The sequence below is a fragment of the Lissotriton vulgaris genome, chromosome 9 (assembly GCF_964263255.1).
Source record: "Lissotriton vulgaris chromosome 9, aLisVul1.2, whole genome shotgun sequence".
Classification (NCBI taxonomy): Eukaryota; Metazoa; Chordata; class Amphibia; order Caudata; family Salamandridae; genus Lissotriton; species Lissotriton vulgaris.
The window spans coordinates 1,165,136,287-1,165,162,228 of NC_141697.1; the positions used below are offsets into that span (position 1 = coordinate 1,165,136,287).

General features: G+C 47.4%; 1 protein-coding gene across 1 annotated transcript in view; it reads left to right on the forward strand.

Annotated features, from left to right (window-relative positions):
• ITPR1 (inositol 1,4,5-trisphosphate receptor type 1) overlaps positions 1–12,871 on the forward strand; it is a 1,666,678-nt gene extending 1,653,807 nt beyond the window's left edge. The window contains exon 60 of the mRNA XM_086939209.1: positions 11,400–12,871. Coding sequence (XP_086795335.1) covers positions 11,400–11,486 — 87 coding nt within the window. The 3' untranslated portion in view covers positions 11,487–12,871. The remainder of the gene's footprint in view (positions 1–11,399) is intronic.
• Positions 12,872–25,942: the final 13,071 nt, after the last annotated feature.

A 25,942-nucleotide genomic window follows, 5' to 3' on the forward strand; every position in this document is an offset into this window, starting at 1 on the left:
CGGAAAACTTCGGAAAACTGGTGGGCCTCTTCACACCTCGGACCTTGCTTCCTTCGGCTGGGCTCTGGTCGGGATCCTCCGCACTCCTCACCGCCTCGTCTGGGCACTGATCGCAGTCTTCGTCACCTCCGTGTGTCAGAGGGGGATGCAGGAAATCCTGCCAGTACACGTGTTGTCCGTCTAACTGATGGCAGGGGACATGGATTGCAACGCACCTTCCGGCGCGTGAGGTGGGGGAGGGGTCCCTATTCGGGCGCCAAAATGATGTAAATAATTAATTTACTCTCTTAATTTCTATGCAGGTAAGTACTTAATCAATAATAACTCAATCGAAATGAAGAAAAACAGAGTCCGTGGTGTAAGAGTTTCTAAGGGTTTTATTCCTCATAAAGGAATCAGGATATCATGTTCTGACCACCACACAGGGTGTCAGAAGGGATAGATGAGCGCGCCATCGTTTATTGACAATACATAGCTTATATACTTGATTTACATCATAGTGTTCAATGTAAGAGGCGTAACAGCTGAGAGAAGACAAGATAACAGTATACACGTGGTGCTAGTACATCATCAAGAGGCGTAAACTAGGCGTAACTAGGCGTGTGTGCTAGAAACGTCACTGATAGGTGACGCAAGTGGGTGGCACCAAGGGGTGGTGCTAACAGAATGTTGCAATGTCAGCAGAAATCGGAAACTTGGATGCGCGCGCAGCTGCATGACGTGTGATAGACGGGGTGCAGGGGACTTGACATTTACACTGACGGAAAGAGACAGAAGTCTGGCATGTCAGATCAACTTGTGCTTCTATCATATCTGATATCTGATGTTTAGGAACTAAGCTATCTGGGCAGAAAGGTCTCTAGAGCAGAAGCTATTCTATACTTGCTGTGAGTGCGTGTATAAGCGCCTGAATGTCTGTATGAGAAGCGTGGGGGCATGGGGCCTTCCATGGAAGCATGGCAACAGAGGCTATGAATTACTTGCATAAAGACAGGTCGGCCCTTTAGCCCTGTAGCTGGGGAGGGATGTTTACTGAAGCTAGCAGGCTGGAATGTGTCTTCGGGGAGGAAAACAGATAACTCGAAGGTTATAGTCAATCTTGGCAGGCAGCAGGCTGAGCTGAGCACGGAGGGCCGCGCTAGAAGTAAGTCAGAGTTCACGGGTACGGGGGCTGCTTGGGCAGAGGCCCTCGCAGTCAGAAGCCAGAAAAAGAGGCTCGATGGCAGAGATTCAGGGCCTACTTTCAGCCAGGCTGAAAAACGTAGGAGTACACTTCAAAAAAAGACGTTGGCATCGCATACTTAGGAACGGACCATCAAACCCATTCATGGTGGGTCTGATAGAGGACAAGTTAACGTTGGACGCAAATGTATTTGCGTCTTCATAGCTGATACAGGAGGGAAGTTACATGCACCTTTAACTCGTACATGGAGTCGGTGGGGTACTTGCTAGGGAACACAACATGACCATAAAATTTATATTACCTCAGGCCTCCGAAGGTGCTGGTTACTTTGTCTTCTATTACAGTGTGCTCTTTGGAGCAGCTTTTAGTGCTCTCTCAAACCTCAGTCATTGTTCAGGTGGCTAGAGAGAAAGCATAGGCCAGTTTCTAGGATTGGCCCCTTGATTACCTGCTTTTCAAAGTCTTTGGCTTGGATTCAGACACAATTAATAAGCACTATGGGGACTTTAGTTTCACAAAGAATGATCCAGAGGGTGCAAATCTTCGCTGTTTTTATCATCCAAATGCTGGATTTTACCTGGATATTCAGAATGCCCTCTGAAGATGATCTTCAATCCTTTCGGCCCACCTTTGGGCACTTTAGCAGCTGATATGAGCAAGGCAGCAGATTTGCTTGACTTGCCCGTTCCATTATCCATATGAAAAGTCTGAAACTACCTGGAACTACCCCAGAGACTATTCTACCTTCTAATGAAGCTCCTTGGAGCTGGTGGCCACTGCCTTGAAGAAGCCATTTGTGTGCTCTAGAACAGACTAGATGGCAGTACAGGCCTTTGTCATCTGATCCCATTTTCTTGCAGGCCAGCCATTCCACAAAGAGTTTGGTGGTGGTAGCATTGTTGGTGAAATTAAATCCAATCACCTTTCGACTGCACCTCCAGACCAGAAATCCAAACAAATTGACTCCACTGGGCTCAAAGTTATCACTTTTGTAAGTCTGGTTGTACACACTGCTAATTGCCATGGGCTGTGTAGGTAAATGTAAAAAATGTAAAATTATACTTGTATAGCGCGCTACTCACCTGCAAGGGTCTCAAGGCGCTTGTATGAATACCGCTGTGGAACCCATCCTGGCTTTCCCTGTGAGGCGTCCACTCCTGGGCACCCCCAAGGAGAAGGCCAGGCATCCTTAGCGTTGTGGGGGCCGTTGTGGAGATTAAGCAAGCTATTGCCCAGAGTTGCAGAGTGGGACTCCATGATTGGAATAGGAACCGAGGCGAGAATTATCAGGTCCGTGGAATTTTGAGCCCAAGACCCACCGAGGCGGGGAATTGAACTCTGGTCCCGGGCTAGACCTCTGCATCAGGGTCTGCCGCTCTAATCATTGATGCACTGTGGAACTGGCAAAGCTGGCTGTCCTTAATCTCGCAGTGCACATGTAGTCTGTTTCCTAAATCCTCCAATGTGGCCTAGACTCCTAGGCTACAACACTTACCTTACACAGGCATTCCTGGATGCACACCACAGTATTTTCTGTGTGATACCCAAGTGCCCTAGTGCATATGCAGTTTTATAGAGACTCTTGGAATGCTTCCCTCCCTGGCTAAGCAGTTCCACCAACAGTGTTTATTTCACAGCTTTTCAAGGGGCTGGCTTTCCCATCAATAGCAAACGTCTTACATAGACCACAGCAGTTCTTCCACTCCTTTCACGGGTGACGTGGCTCTAAGGGACACCAGAAGCAGCAGCTCCAGTCACGCACTTCTTTCGTTGGATCTGCGGCATCTGTTGGATTGCTTTGCCCTCCCTCCAACATCAGCTTCCAGTCAGGTGAAGGTCTTGAGTTTTTAAAGAGTTGGGAGTTCATCAAGACCTATATCTGTGTCCTTCATTTGATCCATAAGCGCTATGAACTCTTTTCTAGCCACCCATTCTGTTCGACATCTTCCACTAGAAGATGCATGCCAGCCTATATCTTTATCTTGAAGGCGGAAGTTCTTGCCTTGCTATAAAAAGGGGCCATGGAAGTGGTGCTCAAGGAGGAGAGTGGCACAGGTTACTTCTGTCACCTCTTGATCCTGAAGAATGACCACATCTTCAGACCCAACTTTACAGCTGTCCTCAACTTGCATGAGGGAGTGTGCTTATGGACCCAGTACTGACAAGCCTGAAGTTTGCGTAGTGGGCTCTAATGCAGGGCATTTTAACAGTTGCTACTAATTTTGCAGGCATTCTGAAAGTAAAGGTTGATGGCGTAAATCACCTGTTTCTGAAAGAGACTTCCAACCGCAAATTCCTTACCTTCGCATATCCCCAAGGCGTCAGACTGAATCTGAAAAATCTTGAACAGTAGTTCTGCTTGTCAGTAACTGGCACCAACAGATCCATTGTCGACCGTGCTGGGTATGACGTGTGCGGAACCTATATAGGCACCTCCCCAGCATGCTGACTTCCATTCTTTTGTTTCCATACCAACAGACGTGGATTCAGAGAGCTACCTTCATCACTTTTTTTTTTTTCCAAAACCTTTATTGCACTTTGCATAGTACACAGCGGAATGCCTACAACCCTGTGGGCCGGCCGCTATCAAAGGAGCGTTATATACAATGATGTTCAGCACAAAGGATAACGAAGCCACAGTTATTGTAAATGCGTGAAGTAGCGTACTGAAAAAACCAAAAGTGCCAGTTGAGCAATTATTCGATGCAGGAAATGAGGTTTTGATGGAGTTTTCTCGTTTTTTGAAAAATAACAAACTCAAAATAACAACAGTTAGGAATGACATTATGGTCTGACACGAATCAGTGCATCTCAAGTCTCCAGTGTCTCTTGGGAGTGCTCGCATGCCTCCACTCACTACACACGACCCCACCCCCTTGACTCATCAGGGTAAGCTCTAAGAAGAAGCCCCCTATAGCAGTCCAGGCCTCCCCCCATTCCTACATCCCGTCTAGGTTAGGCCCTCATCTCCCTCATCATCAGATTCATCCTGGTCATCCTCTGGTAGGGGTTCGCAGATGTCCCCCCTGTACTCATTCCATTTCAGCCATATCTTATTCCATTTCCCGGGGCAGGCTCGGTTGGTGTATACTGCTCGTTCGGTTAACATCACTCGATCCATGTTCAAGCACCATTGGGACTTGGTTGGCAGTTCTGCTGCCCCCCAGCGCTGTGCTATGTCCCGTTTCGCTACCATGAGCCCCGCCGTGACCCAAAGTTGCTCGTATCGGGTCAAGTCGGTAGGCCCCCATATATTAAGCAAGTACATTCGCGGGTCAGGCAGTATGGAGTGATCTAATGCTTGTGAGAGTGTGCGGAGCACCTGTTTCCAATATTCCTGGATCTTGGGGCAGTCCCAAATGGTATGGAAGAACGTGCCCTCCTCCCCGCACCCACGCAGACAGTAAGGATGGGGCACCCTGTGTATGCGATGTAGCATTGTCCTTGTGTAATAGACCCTGTGCAAGATCTTAAATTGCACCAGCCGCATGCGTGCCGAGATGCCTACTTCTTTAGGGGACCCAAGTGCCTCATTCCACTCATGCTCATCCATGTCATTAATCTCTCCTTCCCATTTCTCTTTCAGGTGTGATGTGGGCTCAGGGGAGTTATTGAGTAACTTGCGATAAGTGAGGGATGTTGCCCGTTCTAACATGTAATCAGTGAGTAGTCGATCCTCCAAGGGCGAGGATTCTGGCAGTGGCGTGTCTGCTGGGATGGCTGCCAATAGTGCGTGACGGACCTGAATGTACCTGTAGAGTTCCCTGTCGTTGAGCTCATAGAGTTCTTTCAGTCGGGCAAACGGGATAACCTCATTCCTCTCCCATAGGTCACCCACCACGGAGATGCCTATTGTGTCCCATTGTGCAAACCCCTTGGTGTTCCTCAGGTTGCCCAGTGTGCGAGAGACCCACAGCGGAGTCATCCTAGTGATTCTCCCTTTCCAGCCCAGAGCTGCCGTAGCTGCGTGCCATATCTGCACGGTTAACTTGGTGGGGCCGACCAGAGTTCGCAACTTGCGGTGATCATACAGTGGACCCAATAGACTATCAGCGCCCAACTGAACCCGGTCTGAGTGAAATGCTGGCTCTGTATGCGGTGCGTGGATCCATTGATTAATGGGTTTCAGGTGTGCAGCCCAATAGTACAGTTTTAAATTTGGTAGTGCAATGCCCCCGCTATACCAGTCTCTGTGTAGCTTGGATTGTGCCACTCTCGCCGGGAGGTTGCCCCATAATAGGTTGGAGACCAGAGCCGCAACTTTCTGGAAAAACTTGGGCGGCACAGGGTAGGGCGAATTATCAAGAACGTACAAGAAGCGCTGTAACGCCATCATCTTGTAAAGTGCCGCCCTACCGAGGAGTGTTAGTTGTAGGCCGGACCAGAACTCCACATCCCGCTTGAGCCTGTCCAAGGGCGGCTTCAGGTTCTTATCCATGAATTCAGTCGGGTCCCTAGTGACGTGGATACCTAGATATTTAAAAGAAGATCCCGCCAGCCGTAGCGGGCAATCATTGCCGAGATCTGGGGCCGGACCTCGTAAGACATATATCTCTGACTTGGACCAGTTTAGCGTGTAGCCGGAGATCCTGCCGTACGTGTCGCAGATGCGCAACAAGGCCGGTATACCCTCCTCGGGTTCTGTTAGATACAGCAGCATGTCGTCTGCGTATAGGGACAGACGGTCTTCCCAACCCCCGGCCCCTGGTATACCCTTGAGGAGGGGAGAGGCTCGTATGAGAGTCGCAAGGGGCTCCAGTGAGATGGCGAACAACAGAGGTGACAGAGGGCATCCCTGTTGCGTGCCCCGTCCCAGCGGGAAAGTGCGGGAAATCTGGCCGTTCGCTACTACGTGAGCCACTGGGGCTGTGTACAGCAGTTTGACCCATGCTAGAAAGCGAGGCCCGAACCCCATACGCGTCAGCGTTTCGAAAAGTTACTCCCACTCCACCAGGTCAAATGCCATTTTGGCATCAAGTGCTAGGATTACTGCCGGCGTGTTGATGGCGTCCGCCCTGGCCAAGATACCATGCAGTCGCCGCAAATTCAGCGCTGTGTTCCTATGCGGCATAAATCCGGACTGGTCCGGGTGTATAATCGAGGACAGATGGGGCAGGATCCTTTGTGCCAGAAGCTTGGCCAGGATTTTCACTTCCGCGTTCAATAAGGAAATGGGTCGATAGGAGGAACAGTCTTCTGGTGGTTTGCCCGGCTTGGGGATTGTTACGATAGTAGCCACACGCTGGTCCGGTGGAAGGGAACCCCTCTCCAAACTGTCCTTGAACATCCCCAACAAGTGCATGCTGAGGGTGTCCGGCATCAATTGATACCATTCTATAGGTATCCCGTTCGGTCCTAATGCCTTGCCCGGGTTTAGAGCCTTAATGGCCAGCTGAATTTCATCGGCCGTAATGTCCGCCTCCAGCTCGCTCGACGCCTCCGGCGAGAGGGTCTGAACTTCGATCGGTGCCAAGAGCGCCCTGGCTCTCTCAGGTGTAATCGTACGAGCCGGGGTGTACACTTGTTCAAAATGGGTCGCAAGCAGTTCAGTTATATGCCTCGGATCGGTGTGTGTCACTCCCTGTTCATCTTTTAGGCGCTGGACTCCCCTGGAGCTGCCCTCACGCTTATCGAGCCACGCCAGCATTTTCCCTGCTTTGTCCCCCACTTCATAAATCCTGTTCTGAGTGTCGGTTATGAGACCCTTGACTACCAAGCGTAGGTGATCATTATACAACTGTTGTTGGAGAGTGAGTGCATGCAGGGTAGAGGGAGAAGGGTGAGACTCATGTGCCACGGTCCGTTCCCTCAAAGTAACCTCTAGGTCGGCCAGTTCCTGTGACTGTTGTCTTTTATGTCCGGTTATAGTGTTAATGGCTTGGCCCCGCAGAACCGTTTTATAGGCCTCCCAAAGCGTTGTCGGGGAACGCACTGAATGTGTATTTTAAAGAAAGTATTGTTTCGTGGCGTGTTTGAGTGCTTTACGAACCTGTGGAACTTTAAAATACGATGCGTGCATGGGGTAAATGCGCTTACGTGCTCTCGTCTGTAGGGAAAGTGTCAGTGTGAGCGGTGAGTGGTCCGAAATACCTCGAGGGTGTATCACTAGGGTATCTACATGGCAAAGGGCTTCCCCCAGTGACAGGAAATAATCGATGCGAGACAGGCTGCCATGTACCGTGGAGTGGAACGTGTATTGTTGCATGCCCGGGTGTAAGTGCCTCCAGATGTCTGTCAGGCCCATGGCCGTGGCAAACCGTCGAAAATACGTTTCCCCCCCTGTCTGGTTGGGGGAGGGGTGTTTATCTAGCTGTGGGTCCATGACCGCGTTGAAATCCCCCCTAGAATAGTCTCACCCTCGGGGAGAGTTAAAAGGAAGTCCCCCAGTCTCGGGAGGTGGACCGAATGCAATGCCGGTGGAATATATACTGACACCAAGTTGAAGAGTTTTCCCTCCCATTGTCCCTGCACGGCCGCGAAGCAGCCCTGGTCGTCAGTTTTAATTGAGAGGGGCAGGAAACGTGAGTTCTTCTGTACCAGAACGCCGGACCCCCTGGAGCCGGACGTGAAAGCAGAGTGGGCCCACATTTTGTAACCTCGCCTATCCAAGGCCTTCGTAGCGCCCCCCCCCCCCCCCACTAGGTGTGTCTCTTGCAACAGGGCCACAGTAGGCCGCAGACGCTTAATAGCAGTCAATACCAATCCCCGCTTAACCTTGTCCCCCAGGCCTCTCACATTCCAGGACAACAAGGTCATAGGTGGGCATTGTGTGTCAGGGGGATTCATCCCCCCTGTCGGTACGGAATTGTTAGCCATCGGGGGGTATCAGATGAAACCGGGCTATCGGCTGCGTCGTCTCGCAGCAAGGCGTCCAGAAGCATCATGGGGGCATAGTGTCACTGTCCGTTCCCAGCAATGTGTCCTGAATCCCATAGGCACTGAAACATTGTCCTCGACCCTTTGTGCACATTCCTAACATAAACAGTTCGAAACAAACCCCCCTCCCTGTCCCCCTGCTTAACGGACCTTCAACTGCCCGCCACCCCAACTGAGCAGAGTGCTTTACCCATCCCAAAACCAGAGTACTTGAATGTAGGGGGGAGAGCGTCTCCCCGGGTTGGCGGCTCCCCTGTAGGCTCTCGGGGTTGCCATGCCAGAGTCAGCGTGCAGCTATGGAGCACCAAGTTAGGTTGATGATCGGCAATCTCGGTCAGTTCAGAGTCCGTAGCCGGAGTCATTCATCTCCGCCTCCCCCTTCAAATCCATGGGAAGGCGAACGCTCTGCACCCTCCACACGACCAGACGCCTGCGAGCCATTTCTGCTGTCTCCTCTGCGATCCTGATCCGGTCTATTCGTCCTGCGCTGTCGTCCAACTGTGTGCCAGCCCTCCAGCCAGTCTCGGGCCGCGCCAGGAGAGTCGAAAAACCACACTTTCTTGTCCGCCACCACTCGTAGTTTGGCCGGAAATACCATTGAGTATGGTAGCTCTTTCTCTCTTAAGGTTTTCTTCACTTCCAGGAACGTTCGCCTCTTCCTAGAAACCTCCGCTGTATAGTCCGGGAAGAAGGCAATTTTTGAGTTCTGAATCTGAATGGCCGGCGCCACTCTCGCGGCCTGCAAGATGGCGTCCCGATCCCGGAAATTGAACAATCTCGCCAGTATTGGTCGTGGCGCGCCTCCCGTCTTGGGTTTCCCCCCCGGGACACGGTGGGCCCTTTCGACCGAGAAGAAATTGGACAGGCCTTTTGGCTGGAGTCGAGTTTTTATCAATTCTTCCACATATAAATCCAGGGCCCCAGTGTCTTCCGATTCCGGTACCCCGAGAATACGGACATTGTTGCGTCGTGAGCGACCTTCCTGGTCGTCCAGCTTGTCCCTGAGTAGTTTATTGTCAGTTTGCAGGCGTTCCATAGCTATCTGCAGTTGGGACACATCCTCGATCAGCGATTTGGTGACCACTTCAACCTGTTTGACCCGCTCGTTCATTTTTTGAAGATCCGCCCTGATTAAGGTGACTTCAGTCGCCGTGGCCCCCACTGTCTCTTATACTTGCGCCAGCGCCGCCAGGACATCGTCTAGCGTGGCCTTCCTCGCCACCTCGGCTTCCGCCATTTTCCCACCGGTTTTTCGCTGGTCCTGGGGGGGTGAGCGTCTCTCATACGCGAATTTGTCCAACTTGGCCTGGGTTGTTGTGTTCTTGGGGCCCCTGTGCGACATATTGCAGTTGCTGTTGAGGCGGCTCAGCGGCCTTCCCGTTCGTCTCCGCCGGGCAATGGCGGCGTTGTGCCCAACGTGTGCGATGTCCTCCGCGCCCTCGGCAGAGTTTTGCACGCCCGGAGAGGGTTAACAGGTGACTGCAAAGCGTGTTCTTGAGCTTGGGTCGTGTTGGGGAGCGTTCGCGGGTCTTTGGAGTGATGCAGTTGGGGAGCCGACACTTCCTGTCCCCCGGCCCCGGCCTCAGGTCGCTTCCGGTCGGGTCCGACCAAACTGCGGCTCCGCGGCTTCGCGGTCGAGTGCAGGCCCAGCTCCTCCTCCGTCTCCGGCCAGCTGGAATGTGCTAGTGCGGTCTATTGCCGACCCAAAAAGTTCTGGAGTCGCTCGCTGCACGGACTCCGGGTCCGGTCCACCCTTTGCAGCCGGAGTAGATCAGGATAATTGTACGGATTGCTGCGGAAAGCCGCCTTTACCCGGGAGCCTCCCTAAGCTGCGGCCGCCATCGTTGGCTGCTAGCCACGCCCCCCCGCACCTTCATCACTTTTTGACCAACTTTTTCTCAACTTTTGTTGAGCCAATTTTTGTTTAAATGTTTCCAGTGTGCTCATGACACATCTCCAAAACGTATGGGCTTCAAGGCTTGTGTGGAATGTCACACAAATGTATGTGAAGGAACCCCACTTGGTCTGTCGTAATTGATTTATTATGCAGAATTCTTTTTTATGTAATATTTAATGTTATGTTGTACACACTTTCAAGAATTGTTATGGCCCCTTAGTGCTTTTAGATCTGGGTGGAACTGGAGGAACCATTGTTTGATAGTGTTGGTGTTTATTTTTTTGTTTTGGTTGCGTGGGCTCAGAGTGCCTAGTTTCAAAACGGTGTCTGTGCAAGTAAAATTGTTATTCGCAGTGTTGAGTATGGGTGGGTGTGCTGAAGGTAGTGGGTAGTCTGTCTTCAGCTGTTACTCTCCTAATTGAGCTTTCTAAGAATAAAAAGTGCAACTAGCAATAGAACTATCACTCTCGGAAAACAGATTCATGGCACAGCTTTTTAAGGACTACTGCCATAAATGCCATGTTCTTGGGCCACGATATATACTGTATCATGCATGGTAATAGACTCGATTGAGTAAGAAAACTCATTTTTGAAGCCAAAAGTGGCTTTCATTTATATTTATCCCGCATAAAATGGCCTCCAAGTCAGTGTAAAATCACCCCCCCCCCACCCCGATTTTTTTTTTTTTTACAAACTTCCTCTTGCATGTTTACAGATGTTGGTGCGTATGATGATAGCTATGACCAATACCCCTTAGACTGCAGAGGGACAGACGTTTTGCATCATGCTGGAGTTGCAGCCATGAGTAAAGTGACCAGACGTCCCGGATTTGCCGGGACTGTCCTGGGTTTTCGCCACTTGTCCTGGCAGATTTCAGGAAATTAAGCTCATGTCCCGGTTTTTAGAGCGGGGCGACTGAAAATCTTTCGAGGTATCTTTTTGTGTTTTGCAAAGCAGGGATAGTTAGAAGTTTTTATAAGAAAGCCATTTAATTAACAAGCATGCTACGGGCTTAAAAAATGGCAATTTATGTATGTTCCTGCTGCCTCTTCTGTAATTCTCTGCTAAGGAGCACTGTCGTTCTGTGCGCTGGATTCCAGTAAAATTGTAGTCCTATTTTTAGGAAATGTCCCGTTTTTTGGCTTTAAAACTCTGGTCACCCTAAGCATGAGGCGCGTGCGCTTGAGGCCTGCTCACCCCTTTCTAGCTCGGAGGCCGCAAGCCCGCGACCTCCCCTGCGCGTGAATTCACCTCCTTTGTGGCCAGGAGCGCTGTTTGCTGTTGTGTTTGCTGTCTTGGGCTTGTGGTCTCGCGCAGGATTGAGAGAGGGGATTTCTGTGTAAAATGGGCCCACAGAGGTGAAGTTTGTTACCTTTGACGTAGAGGAAACGTCTTTGGGTTTGATGAGTCAACTTATTTTTCTTTTTTTTTCTAACTTTCCAGATGACAGAGCAGCGGAAGCAGAAACAGAGAATCGGCCTTCTGGGACAGCCGCCTCACATGAACGCCAGCCTGCAGCAGCCGGCCTAAGGCGAGGTACCCGACCCCCATCGAAGGCATCGCGAGTGACACCGCCCTCTCGGCCTCCGCACCGCGCTTGGGATTTTTGATACCACCTTCGTTTTTCTAGGAATTAACAATTTTTACTCTGTCCCTTGAGGCCATAGAAGACGCCAGAGCAGCTACCGGCGGGACGACGGCAGGGCGCGGGAATTTGCTTCCTGCTGAACTTTGTTTTTTTCTTTCAAACTGCCTTTTTTTGTGACGAAGAAAGCACCTGAATTGCACTTGAACAGTATGAATTACCTGAAAAGAATTGTGACCTGTATTTTGTATTTAAGATAAATAACTAGAATAGCTTATATTTATGGGATTTTTTTTATACAGTTGTGCAATATGAAGTATGCAACCACGTTTCCAGCTGGGGATCTCCTGACGGTCCTAGGGTTTAGGGGTCGAGGGATCGCACCACTTTGTTACTGGCAGATACACCGTAGTTAGTCTTATGTTAATGCTGCTACACGCTTCCCGGTTCCTTTTATTTCTGCCCAGGGCCAGTCTGGAACGGGAAGAGGCGCATGCGGGCCACTTCCTGTCTTTGAATTCTTCCAAACCCTCTTAGCAGTGTACATATTCTTTTCACTCTGGAGAGTGGCACCAGATGCTTTGACCATGCCAACTGCGCTTTCTTCCATGTCCTTTGGTGGTCCTGTGACCCCCATGTTGAATATCTGCAGAGTTCCCAATAAAGAAAATGATCGCCCACAGACTGCGCCCTTTGCACTCCTCCCGCTTGTCATTGTGGTATAGCCATGTTGGCATGCTTCTTATTTATGGATATACCCAGGAGTCCATGAGATGCTGCACAGTTGAGGCCTTCCCACCTTTCTCAGTCATTCAGTCGTGTTATGGTGTCTTCAGCACTTCTGATCAACCCATTAACTGTTGTAAATGAAACCTGTTCTTATTGGTTGAACTTTTGATTTGCCGCTCACTTGTCCATCCCGCATTCAATGACTTCCGGCAACCTACAGGCGTTACTGCACTCTGGCAAACATTGCACAGTTTCTCTGGCATGGACGTGGCTGCATGCCCCCACCCACCCCGGAGTCCGTTTGTCCTGCTGTGCATATAGCTGAGCACTGATTTGTCTTTTGCTTTGCGACCCACAACTTTCATCAGCAGCCTGATGTCTAAAGACGCTTTCTCCTGATCGGGGCAGCTGTACAGAAGAGAGAACCTTGTTTATTTTTTGTTCATTCGTCTTGTTTTTTTTTATATACATATATATATATCTATATAAATCACCTGGTTTTGTACACTGACCTCAATTTGCAAGCCTTTGGCGATAGTGTTAAATGCTCAGAGAATTTGTAAATCCCTAAAATATTTAAATAAATATGAAGCAGTGAATATGATATGTCAATGGTGTCATTGAAATGAGTCTCACGCAACTCTTTACCTTTGATTTCCTGTGCCACACCTCCCAGTGATTTCTTTCAGTTTACCAACCTCCCTGATCCAATCCAGTTTTCCTGATTTGACCAGGGTATTCCAGTGGAGGCCCAAAAGTCCACTCCAATTCAAAGCACAGTTTGGTCCAAAACCTAAAAAATGTAGAAGCCATGGCAAATCGCTACAAAGTATAATAATGCTGAAATGTTGATGGATTCTTGGATGCATGCGGTAAATTGTATTAGAGCCTAATCTACAACATAATCACTGAAGGCCATATTTACTTCAAATTTTTTTTTTCCAGAGATTTTTTTAAATGCTGCATGCTTTTTCTGGCTGACTTCTGTGTGCTGTCACTTGCATTACTGTATAATGCAATACGTTTTTTAGTCCATCACTATTACTTTTTTAGTATTCTGTGCCGATTTTCGTACATTCCATTGCTTGCCCCCGCATAAGAGAATTATTCGGATTCCTAGTTGGTTTTGCTCCTTCTCTACAGTTGGCATCTGCCTGGTGTGAGCTCCCCTTGGAGAGCCCTGCAGCATTAATGTATGTACATATATATATATATATATATATATATATATATATATATATATATATATATATATATATATATATATATCCGAGCAATTCAAAAAGAACACCGCACTCTTCTCGGATGTTTCAAAGCTGTTTAATCCATCTTAGTAAAACTTCCTCACCTACGCGTTTCGAACAATGAAATGTTCTTGATCACGGTAGTAACAAGTCCGTCTTTACTTTTTGGTATTTATACCCTACTGCCCACTTAACAGTTAAGATGCATTGTGGGAGGGGTAGTTTGTGCTTGGTTCTAATTTAACCTTTGTCAATTTCCCTTTACAAATTAACAAGCCACATTTTGCATGACAATTTATAAGCTTATATTGGGCTTAAATTGAATGTTTAAAGGGCTGAGTGCCCTATGGGACAGAAGAATTGGGTTAGGTTCTTCTATTTAGCGTAATGTAAGACCGCATACATGTACTCGCATTTATATGTATGACTGCATACATATACTGGAGTGATAGCTGAGTGCTATTCACTTTTGTGAATTATGTGGCTTGTATGTTGGTATGGAAGATTGACATTATTAAAAAAAAAACGGGCAGTGCAAAAAACAAACAAAAATCTATCATTTTTCAACTCAAATTTGACCACTTATCAATTTCAAATTCAGTTCAAAATGTACTCCGAGCTGCTAAACCGCAAGGTTCAGGCATAAAGCGTCCATTTCTCAAATAGTTCATTTGATATTCAATGTTGTATTATCTATTATCCCATATTTGCCTATTCTGGATATTGTACATTGATGTTTTGAGATAAATTACAGAATACATAGATCACATTCGTCACTTGATTGTCTTTTCATTGGTTATATAAGTCTTTTATAAATGTACATAAAGTTCTTCGTCCCCATTCAGGCCGGTTGGGATCTTGGTCTCAAATCTTATGATTAATTTTGATTCCAACCGTCTGAGTTTTTGTAGGCGATTTCCTCCTCTTTCGTTTTCTGGCACCATAGCTATTCCTGAGTACCTGACATTTTGCCAGGTTTTGTTTTTGTGAGTCATGAGATGTTTGGCCATCGCATATGTTTGGTCTTTGTTTTGAATTGCTCTGATGTGCTCCAGCATTCGTTTTTTGAGAGCACATATCGTCGATCCAATATACCAGTTGCCGCAGTCACATTCGAGGAGGTAAACAACATAGTGAGACTCGCATGTAATTTTATTCCTGATTTCAAATGGTTGGCCTTTTGGGTCATTCAAGGATTTTAGGTTTTTCCCAATCTTGCAGGCTTTGCAAGATATACATTTGGTAAATCCCTTTTGTCTTTTTTCCAACAAAGATTCCTCCTTTTTGTCTATGAAATGGTTGTTGACTAAGGTATCTCCAAGTGATGGTGCCTTTCTGAAAGAGATTAATGGTGCATCTCCAATCATGGTTCCAGTATCCGGATCCTTTTTTAACACACTCCAGTATTTAGTGACCATTTTTCTAATTTGCACACTTTCCTTGGAGTATGTTAGGCTGAGACGCGGTTTATCCTCCATATTGTTTGCTGTTAAATCTTTCTTTTTTTCAATCAGTGTTTCGGTTCTTGTCTTTTTACGCGCTCGTGTTTCTCCCAATTTGATGGTTTTCATGCTGTATCCTCTTTGTGAGAACCGTTGTGCAGTTTCAGCAAATTTTTGTTCCATTTCAATAGGTTCAGAACAGTTCCGTTTCATACGTAAAAATTCCCCGTAGGGTACATTTTGTTTCAGAGATGCAGGATGGAAACTAGTTCCATGGAGGATGCTGTTAGTGGAGGTCTTTTTTCGAAAAAGGGTGGTATGTATTTTGTTTTCTTTTATATATACCTTAGTGTCAAGAAAGTAGATTTCTTTTTCTTGGATATTGAAAGTGAATTGTAGTCCCACATTGTTGGTGTTCAGAATCATTATGTATTGGAGCAGCTCTTCCCTTGTGCCTTTCCACAATAGGAAGAGATCGTCAATAAATCTCAGCCAAAGGACTATTTTGGCGGTGTATGGGTCGTTTTCTTCTATCCAAGCTATGTGTTTCTCCCACCATCCCATGGTGAGATTAGCATAGCTTGGAGAGAAGGAAACTCCCATGGCAGTTCCACGATTCTGGGACTATATTCCATTGTTGAAGAGAAACACATTATTTGTTAAACATATCTGTATCATGTCCAAAAGCATGGCTGAATGATTGAGTTCTCCTATTGGTCTCTGTCTGAGAAAGTATGCGATTGCTTCTAGGCCCAATTGGTGTTCGATAGATGTATAAAGTGATAAAACATCTATTGTGGCTAATAGATATGTGGGTTGCCATTCAGTATCCATGATGATGCGTAAGAAATCTCCAGTGTCTTTGATAAAGGAGTTGAGTGTTGGTACGATGGGAGCTAAAAAGTAGTCCACATATGAGGCAATGTTTTCATATAGCGATCCACAGCTTGATATTATTGGCCGGGCCGGTGGTTTTTGCAGGGTTTTGGGAACTTTAGGTAGAAAGTAAATTGTTGGGTTGTGGAATGTAAGGAAGTTAGTTTCTTCTTGAGTAAGTAAGCCCTTTTCCTGCCAACGTTTTATTTGTTGATGTATAGTCACTGTCATTTTCGCTATCGGGTTATCTTTCAGTTTTTTGTAGTTGTTCACATCGTCCAGTTGTCGATGGGCCTCTTCTATGTAGTCTGTTTTGTTTAGTATCACAATATTTCCGCCTTTATCGGCCGGTTTTATTTAGATTTTCAGTATATGTATGCAGTCATACATATAAATGCGAGTACATGTAAGCGGTCTTACATTACGCAAAATAGAAGAACCTAACTCAATTCTTCTGTCCCATAGGGCACTCAGCCCTTTAAACATTCAATTTAAGCCCAATATAAGCTTATAAATTGTCATGCAAAATGTGGCTTGTTAATTTGTAAAGGGAAATTGACAAAGGTTAAATTAGAACCAAGCACAAACTACCCCTCCCACAATGCATCTTAACTGTTAAGTGGGCAGTAGGGTATAAATACCAAAAAGTAAAGACGGACTTGTTACTACCGTGATCAAGAACATTTCATTGTTCGAAACGCGTAGGTGAGGAAGTTTTACTGAGATGGATTAAACAGCTTTGAAACATCCGAGAAGAGTGCGGTGTTCTTTTTGAATTGCTCGGAAATAATTTACGAGTCTTGTCCTTGACTCGTCACCTGCACCAGCTGGCCGGCCGCTCCTCCTCCAGCAAGGGACGTTTGCTTTGAAAAAATATATATATATATATATATATATATATATATATATATATATATATATATATATATCTTTATTTGTTTAGTTATTTAAAACCCGTACAATTAAAAACACTGAACTCGTTTTACAACGATCTGAGCGACATTTGATTGTTTAACAAATATTTATTAAAACAAAGGACAAATTCATGCATATTAAGACAATATAATCAGCAGTTTAAGACGTACAGGTAGTACAGCTCTAATAAGCTAATAAAAGATTAGTAGCAAAAAAGTGCTAGTGCAGATATTCCAGTGCACAATTGTCCCTTTTGGTCCGACTCACAGTGGCATCACACTATGAGCTTAATTGCAATAGCAGCGTACTAGCAATCATAGTGAACAAACATGTAATACAATAAAATCGTTTTAAGGTGTGCAAAGAATATCTCGCAGGAGCTAATGCAACACATTTTGCAGTAAGTTAATCATCATTGATAGCAGCGAAAGTACTCTGTGAAGGAGCTGGTTTAACTATGTAGTAGCAATTGCAATTCTGCAGGGGTGGCAGCAAGGTGTTCTTTCAGATCATACATTAAAATCACTTAAACAAAAGAAAACGCCAGGATGATCTTCGGGTGCACAGAAGATATCTCATGGATGCTAGTGCAACAGTAGTAGCAACAAATTGTTCTTTATAAATAACACTATGTTTAAATAAAGTGCTAATGCAACATATAAGACAAGAACTTTTCAACACCGGTGACAGAATGTTCCTCAGGGCGGTCACCATCAGGTTTGCGTCACCCACAGGTCCTTTTTTCAATTTTCATCAGAGAGAAAGCTTCCCAGATGTGGGGAACAGTATTATATGGTGGATCAATTGTTGAAATAATATCCTAGGGGACTTGCAGCATTAGGAGTCTCTTCTGTGTGACATGTCCCATCTGAAAACTACAGGGTTTAGACCTTGTTGAGATTGTTGCTGGCAAATATCTGTGACAGACCCCTCAAGGTATCCCTCTGGTGTGCGAGTATGGGATACTACTCCAAGGTGTGCAATGAGTGTGCCTCATGAATCCGAAGGCGATCAGGAGCATGAAGCAAAGCTGTGTATGTAAGAAATTGCACAAGTCCAGCCCGAAGTAGAGGGAGTTGGACCCATTCTCAGGGCCAGAGGTGCAATTTTATTTTTTATTGTTTCCAATATACATACCAGTGGTCTCCCTTTTTCAGCCACAGGCTATTTGGCCATCCTCTTTCAGTTATTGTCTTGGTGTTAGGTCAATCACATCATGGCAAAGCCCATGAGAGGAGTTTTTCCGCTTAGGATAATGGGTGTATTCTTCTGCCTCTAGTGCACAAGGGACAATTTTACTTATCCCTGCCTCTCCTGTCTGCTCCATTGCCAAAAGCGTACACAACTGCCTACACACTCTTGTATTCCTGCTATACATGTGTTTGGACAATATGCTAAGATATTTTGGCTTTCCAATGCTTGTTAAACGTGACGTTTGTCCTTAACTTTCTGCAAATTCTGACCCGGTTAGATTACTGCATAATTTTTTGTACACATTATTTTTGTTCAGATTTACTCTTGAATAGAATGTCTTTTTTGCACAGGAATTCATAATCCATTCATTACTTGATTCTGGTGGCTACTTCTATCTGCTGATTCCTAATGTTTACAAAATCCCCAATCATCAGAATGGTTTTGGAAAATTTTAAATATTGCTCCAGTATGCCAGTTGGCGGCAGCGCACTAATTTTGTACACCCATTGACTAACAGAGCTGCATACAAGTGCTATCCCTGCACGCCAATGTCTGTGTTTCTTTCCGTGCCTTTATATGCTGATCAAGACCGCTCTCCCACCTTTTTACTCATTGGTTCATGAGTTTTTCTCTAATATTTTATCTGAAAACTAGTGTGCCAGGGAACATGTCCCATCTGAAAACTACAGGGTTTAGACCTTGTTGAGATTGTTGCAGGCAAACGTCTGTGACAGACCACACAAGATATCCCTCTGGTGTGCGAGTATGGGATACTACTCCAAGGTATGCTCTGATTGTGCCTCATGAATCCGAAGGCGATCAGGAGCATGAAGCAAAGCTGTGTATGTAAGAAATTGCACAAGTCCAGCCCGAAGTCGAGGGAGTGGACCCATTCTCAGGGCCATTCCAGTGGCAGGTCATCTTCATGGTCCAAGTCTACCGTTAAATTGAAGCACAAGAAGACTAGGCAGGATTTGTTCCAGTTTTCACTATCTGCTTGAGAGGCCAGGGTGGCTCTCTGTCTCACAATTCAGTCCCATACTAAAGAGCCAATTCCCCAGCTGATTTAAATGTGCTCACTTTCCCGGGCCATCAGCAATTTCACATCACGTTGAGGCCTTTAGATAAGCCATTTTGCATATTTTTGGCAGTCTTCAGGCTTTTTCTTATGTGCATTTGGGCCCTAAGGATCTGTGTGGGTCTCCAGTTGGGTTACTTCCAGTGGATCTGTTTCTGGCAGTGTAATTGCTGACCCCTGCCACCCAACAACCTGTCTCGGTTCTGCAGTGGTTTCGGTACAACTCCCACTCCGGCACTGATATCCACTCCAGGTACCTTTGACATCCACGCTAGGCAAGCTGCTGCTGCTGGAGTACTCCATTCCAAAAGCTGTCCCACTCTGAGCCGAAGTCTTCTCAGCCTTGACCAAGGCTGCAGCCCAAATTCATCCCAATGCAGCTTGTCCTTGTAAAATCTGATTCCTGCTCTCCAACTACTTTTATTTTCTAAATGATCAGTCATCTGAAAGAGACACATTAGTGATAGATTGTTTACCTTAGACTATCCCCAGGCGTCAGATTGGATCCCGAAAGTTTTTGTCAGCAGTACCCCTGCGCGTCAGAATATGGCGTCATGTGACTCCGCGTCCGTCGCTGGCATCGTATGCGCCGAGATGACGTCACAGAGACTGCTTAGGCGCCACCAATGCGCGCTGACGTCAGTTCTTTCTTTCTTCCACGCCAGCAAGCGCCGATACGGTTAGAGCACGCACCCTAGACACTTTGACTAACTTTTTTGAGACTTTTTGTCTCCACTATTTTGAGTCCTGACTCCTGGTGCCACGTAGGGATGCCTGGGTTTAAATCTTGTAGGGCTTGTCACCGTACGATGTCGGTGGCCGATCCCCATGGCGTCTGTCTCTACTGTTAGGAGCGCGACCATGACTCCTGGTCATGTTCCGACTGTCTAGCCATGGCTCCGAAGGCCTTTCGGGGTCAGTCCCGTAAGCTACTGGAGGCCCAACAGTCGTCTTAGCGCCGTTCGATATCCAGGGGTCGATCAAGGGACCTACCGACATCAGTTCACTTTTTTCCGCGCCGTCAACGCTAACGGTTTCGAGGGATCTTCTGTTGCGTTGATAGTAACTTTGTTACTATTGTAGGTTTTCTGTATCTTTCCAGTGTCGGTCTTCTTTCGTGATGTCGTCTAAGAAGACTGGTTTGTGGTGAATGCGGAAAAATGATGTCCATCACAGAGCCGCATTACGAGTGTTTATGGTGCCTGAGTTCAGATCACGACGTCCAAGGTTGTCGATCCTGTTTGTAAATTAATCCGAAGGCTCTTCGTGAACGTGAAGCGATACTCCTGGTTGCCAAATTAAAAGGTAAAGAGGTCAAGAAGAGTTCGAGATCGAGGCACTCTAAGTCGAGGTCGGCTTCGAAGTCTACTTCGGGACATGCTTCCAGGTCATCGAAGAAAAAACATAATAAGAGGAAGCATGGATCAAGGCACTATTCGGGACAAAAATCGTATTCGAGGGCGAAGTCGTCTGGTTGACGAAATTAGTAAGGACATGGTATCTCCCTCTCCAGAGCGGAATCCGCAAGATGAGGCCTTACCGTTGGAGTCGCCGGAGCATTCACCGGCTCCAGTGTCGAATCCTTCTCCGGCTCCATCTCAGTCTTCGGAACATGAACATGAAGAGGAAGAGGTTACTGTTCCTAAGGGCTCGTCGACTACGTTTCACCAACTCGAGGAACAAGATGAGTCGATTCCGGTGCAGCCACCCCAGGAGCAGCGGTGGGTTCGTATCCTCCTTTTCCGGGTCCAGGACAGGATCCTTCGCATTTTTTAAACACCATGTATAGTGTTCATGCGAGAGCCATGTACCCCTCTGGAGCACTGGCTGGTCCCATGGGTCCGTTGGCATACAATTTGGGCGTTCCCCAAGCTTATGCTCCGGTGCCTTTCATGCCGGCGCCGACTCAGCCTTGGCATCTCTTGGCGCCACTGAGATCATCAACGCCATTTACGGCTTCACCGGCTCCGGAACGACCTCGAGATCTTCCAACTCGAAGTTCGACGCCGGCTCTGTGTTGGACTCCGGCTCTGGGTCCGCGTTCGACGCCGGCTCCGCGTTAGACTCCGCGTTAGACTACGGCTCTGCGTTCGATGCCGGCTCCGGCCCCTTCGGAGTCGATTCCGGATCCGACGACGTCGCTTCAGAAGGAGAGGTCGAGGCGTGAAGCCCAGCGCCTTTTGGAGGAGCGGAGTCATAGGGAAGCTGAGTTTGAAGAGGGTGAGCTTCAGGAACCGGGGGAATATTTTGATGATTTCAGAGGCAAGTGGTCCTGAACTGTCCCCTGATTGGGAGTTAGCCTCGGTGTCGGATGTTCCGTCTAAAGATGTGGCACCCTATCATGTTATTAAAAAGGCAGCGGATTTACTCAATTTGACTTTGCCCCCTGCTGAGTATAAATCGAACATTCTGACTGAAGTCCTCAATTCTCCTTCATCTGTTGTTGAGTCTATACTTCCATTTACTGATGCTCTGACTGATCCTATCCTGGAGGTGTGGAGTAGACCTCTTACTGCTCCTGCGGTTTCCAAGGCCGTTGCAAGGCGTTATAGAGTGGTTCCTGGTGACCTTGACTTTTTTTGTCCACTCATCCTTGCGGAGAGTTTGGTTGTGCAAGCTGCCTGCTCTAAAAAATCTGCAGGTGCTTTTCCCCAGGTATCTGGTGATAAGGATTCCAAAAAGCAGGACCAATCTGCAAAAAAAGTATTTTTATCAGGCAGCATGGCCCTTAAATCTACAAATGCCACTGCTTACTGGGTCGTTATATCCATGCGTTGATGGATTCTGTTAAGCAATTGTCTCCTAATCTTCCTGAAGAGGATACAAAGAATTTTAATGAGGTGGTTGCTGACACGCAGGCTGCTGCTCGGCAGGTCATACAGAGCGGTATGGACACAGCGGATTCAGTGGCTAGGGTCATGGGGTCTTCAATTGCCACCAGAAGGGCTGCCTGACTGAAGACTTCTGAGTTCTCAACGGATGTTCAGGCTGCTTTAATGGATTTTCCCTTTGACGGCTCAGGCCTTTTCGGAAAGAAAGCTGATGCTGCATTGGAAAGGTTCAAAGACAGCAGGGCAACAGCCAGGTCTTTGGGATTGCGAATTAGAGGTTCTGTGAGCAGAAGGTACAGGGGCTTCGGAAGATCTTCTTTTCGTCCCTATAAGCAGACCTAGCAGCAGCAGCAAAACCCATTGTATAAATCATACAGGGGCAGACAAAGAGCTCGGCCTCGTGGACGTCAGGCCTCCTCCTCCTTCTCCTCCTCCTCCTCCTCCTTCTCCTCCTCCTCCTCCTCCTCCTCTTCCTCCTCTTCCTCCTCCTCCTCCTCCTCCTCCTCTTCCTCTTCCTCTTCTTCTACCCACCCCCCTCCTAAAACAGCAAAGCAGCCCTAGATCCGCCATTCCGGTTCATGCGGGTCCTGTGGGGGGCCGGCTTACCTATTTTCTGCGGGATTGGGAATCGGTTACATTGGACCTTTGGGTTCTCAATCTCGTAGAGAATGGGTATGAACTTCCCTTTCGGGAATTTCCCCCAAATAATCCTCCTTGCCAAGGTTTTTGCTCGGAGGACCACCTTTTGCTTCTGCAGGAGAAAGTCCTGGCACTGCTAAAGGGTGCGATAGAGGCGTTTCCGGAGCAGGAAAGTGGTCAGGGATGCTACCCCCGGTATTTGCTGATTCCCAAGAAGGATGGCAGACTTCGTCCAATCCTGGATCTCAGGGTCTTGAACCTTTACCTGAAACGGGAGAAGTTCAAGATGCTCACCCTTGCACAGGTTCTTCAGGCGCTGATGGAAGAAGACTGGATGGTGTCGATCGACTTGCAGGATGCTTATTTCCATATTCCCATCCTGAAGTCACACAGGAAGTATCTCCGTTTTACGGTGGGATCGAAACATTACCATTTTGCGGTCCTTCCGTTTGGGCTTACTACATCACCTGGAGTTTTCACCAAGGTGTTGGCTGTGGTGGCAGCACATCTCAGAAGGTCAGGGATACCAGTATTCCCTTATCTGGATGATTGGCTGATCAAAGTGGAATCTCCAGAGAAAGTGCTCCATCATCTGCAGGTTACAACTCAGTTGTTGTACAGGTTAGGTTTCTCAATAAATGTGCCCAAATCTCACCTGGTGCCCTCCCAGCGCAACCTGTTCATAGGTGCGGCACTGGATACCACTGTGTGTCGGACATTCCCTCCACCACAAAGGATTCTCGACCTACAGGAAATGATTCCTTTATTTTACAATGGAGCAGTCGTTCCAGTCCTGAAGGTCCTACGTCTGCTCGGTCTGATGGCTTCCTGCATTCTGCTGGTCAACCATGCACGCTGGCATATGAGGGCACTCCAGTTGTGCCTCCGCAGGCAGTGGTATCAACACAACTGAGATCTCTGGGTGTCTGTGAGGATCTCCAGAGAAGCTGCGGTGGATCTGTCTTGGTGGAGCGTGGAGGGCAATCTGTCTCAAGGAAAGCCTTTCCATCTGCCTCCATCGGTTGCCACAGTGATAATGGATGCATCCACTCTAGGGTGGGGTGCTCATCTGGAGATCAAGGGTCTTTGGTCTCCAGAGGAAAGGTTGCTTCACATCAACCTTCTGGAGTTACGGGCAATAAGTCTAGACAAAAAAGGCCTCCCCCCTTCCCTTCACGGTCGGTCGGTTCAAGTCCTGACTGGCAACACCACCGCGATGTGGTATGTCAACAAGCAGGGAGGAGTGGGGTCGCAGTGTCTCTGCAGAGAGGCTCTGCGTCTCTGGTCTTCGGTTCAGGACCATCAGATTTGTCTGATGGCAAATCATCTGGCCGGAGTTCTGAACTTGCATGCAGACAGTCTGTCGGCAGTTCTCGGCCGACCACGAGTGGAGGCTTCATCCAGAGGTAGTTAGTCACGTCTTTCGGACATAGGGAACTCCTCAGGTGGATCTGTTCGCCACTCACGAGAATGCTCACTGCCCGTCATTCTGCAGTCTCCAGTTTCCGATGCAGGGAGCCTTGGGGGACGCATTTCAGTTGAGTTGGGGCTCACAATTCCTTTACGCGTTTCCACCCATACCCTTGATTCCTCTGGTTCTGAGGAAGATTCACCAAGAGCGGGCCCAAGTCATATTGATAGCCCCGGATTGGCCAAGAAGGGTGTGGTACACAGATCTTCTCCACCTCTCCTCGTGCCTGCCGCTCTATCTCCCTCTCAGGGCAGATCTCTCTCAGATGGAGGGGCAGGTTCTACACCCACACCTCCAAACCTTACACCTTCATGCCTGGGGATTGAACGGGGCAACCTGAATTCCTTTTCTCTCCCACATGACGTGGTGGATGTCATTCTATCGGCCAGGCGTGATTCCACCAAATCTATCTATTCTTACAGGTGGTCTAAATTTGTTACTTGGTGTGGGGAGAAGTCCATTGACCCTTTGAAGGCTCGATTGTCTGGCATACTTCAGTTTGCTCTTTCCTTGGCTCGGCAAGGGTTTGCTGTAGCAACAATCGAGGGATATCGTTCGGCCTTGTCGGCATTTCTCTGCCTAACGGGTCAGCCATCTTTATTTAAATCTCCTGTGGTTTTAAAGTTTCTTTAGGGCCTTACAAATAAACTTCCCCCAACTCCTTTTATTGTGCCTCAATGGGACTTCAATCTTGTGCTTACTTTTTTGATGGGTTATCCTTTCGAACCTTTGCACAAGTGGTCCATGAGACTTTTATCTTTTAAGACTGTCTTCCTGGTTGCAATTACCTCGGCAAGGAGGGGTAAGTGAGCTTTAAGCTTAGTTCAAAGCCCCCATTCTTGACCATTAATGCTGAACGAAGGGTTCTTAGGACCAGGGCTGCTTTTCTGCCTAAGGTGGTAACTCCCTTCCATCTGGGGCAGTCCTTTACCCTTCCTACCTTCTATCCTCCCCCCTCATCCTTCCAAGGAGGAGGAGAGACTTCACCGCCTGGACCCTAAGAGGGTGGTGAGTTATATCTTGATAGGACAAAAGACTATTGAGTGGATGACCAGCTCTTTGTTGGATTTGCTGGCTGCAGAAAAGGAAGAGCTGTGCACAAGCGCACACTTTTAAGATTGATTATACTATGCATCAACACCGTTTAGAAATCTTTCATTTACTCGAAGACGATGACATTAACATACTGTTTCTTACGGAAACATGGCTGGATGAATATTCAGACCCCGATGTCATTCAGGCCCTTCCTCCTGGATACTCTCTCTCCAGATTGGATAGGAAGGACGGCAGAGGTGGTTGCATTGCTATTGCTACTAAAACCCCTCTAGTATGTACCCTGTCCCCTATCTCGGTGGACCATAGTGAAGCAGGTTCCTTCACCATTAATACCAGCCCAAACCACTCCATCTCAGGTATTCTTGTTTACCGCCCTCCTGGCAGATTATATGATTTTACTCCTACTCTCATGGAAGCGTTAACCCATCTAGCACTAAGGAAAAATCGTGTACTAGTGCTAGGAGACTTAAATGTCCATTTTGATGACCCTCTTGATAAGGAAGCTACAGACATTACCTCTGAGCTTTTCTCCTTACAACTAGACTTAAAAAATAACGAGCCGTCTCACCAACTAGGTCACTTATTGGACCCAGTCTTTGGGAATTGGGAGGGAGTTCAGACCCTACCTCCCCAACCTATACCATGGTCTGATCGTTTTATTGTCCCCATACTACTCCAATTAGAGAGGACCGAGCACCAAAAACAAAACTCTCAACGCTATAAACGAAGGAAATGGAAGAACTTCTCGGCAGATTCATTTAGTAAAATTGTTCAGGATGCAGGGCCTCCTAGAGGGACTGATTGTGAGACAACATACAAACACCTCTGTCACTGCATCACAAAGGCTCTAGATATTACAGCCCCGATTCGTACTGTAACCAACACCATGAGAACCAAAAAAAACGCTCCCTGGTTTAGTAAGGAGC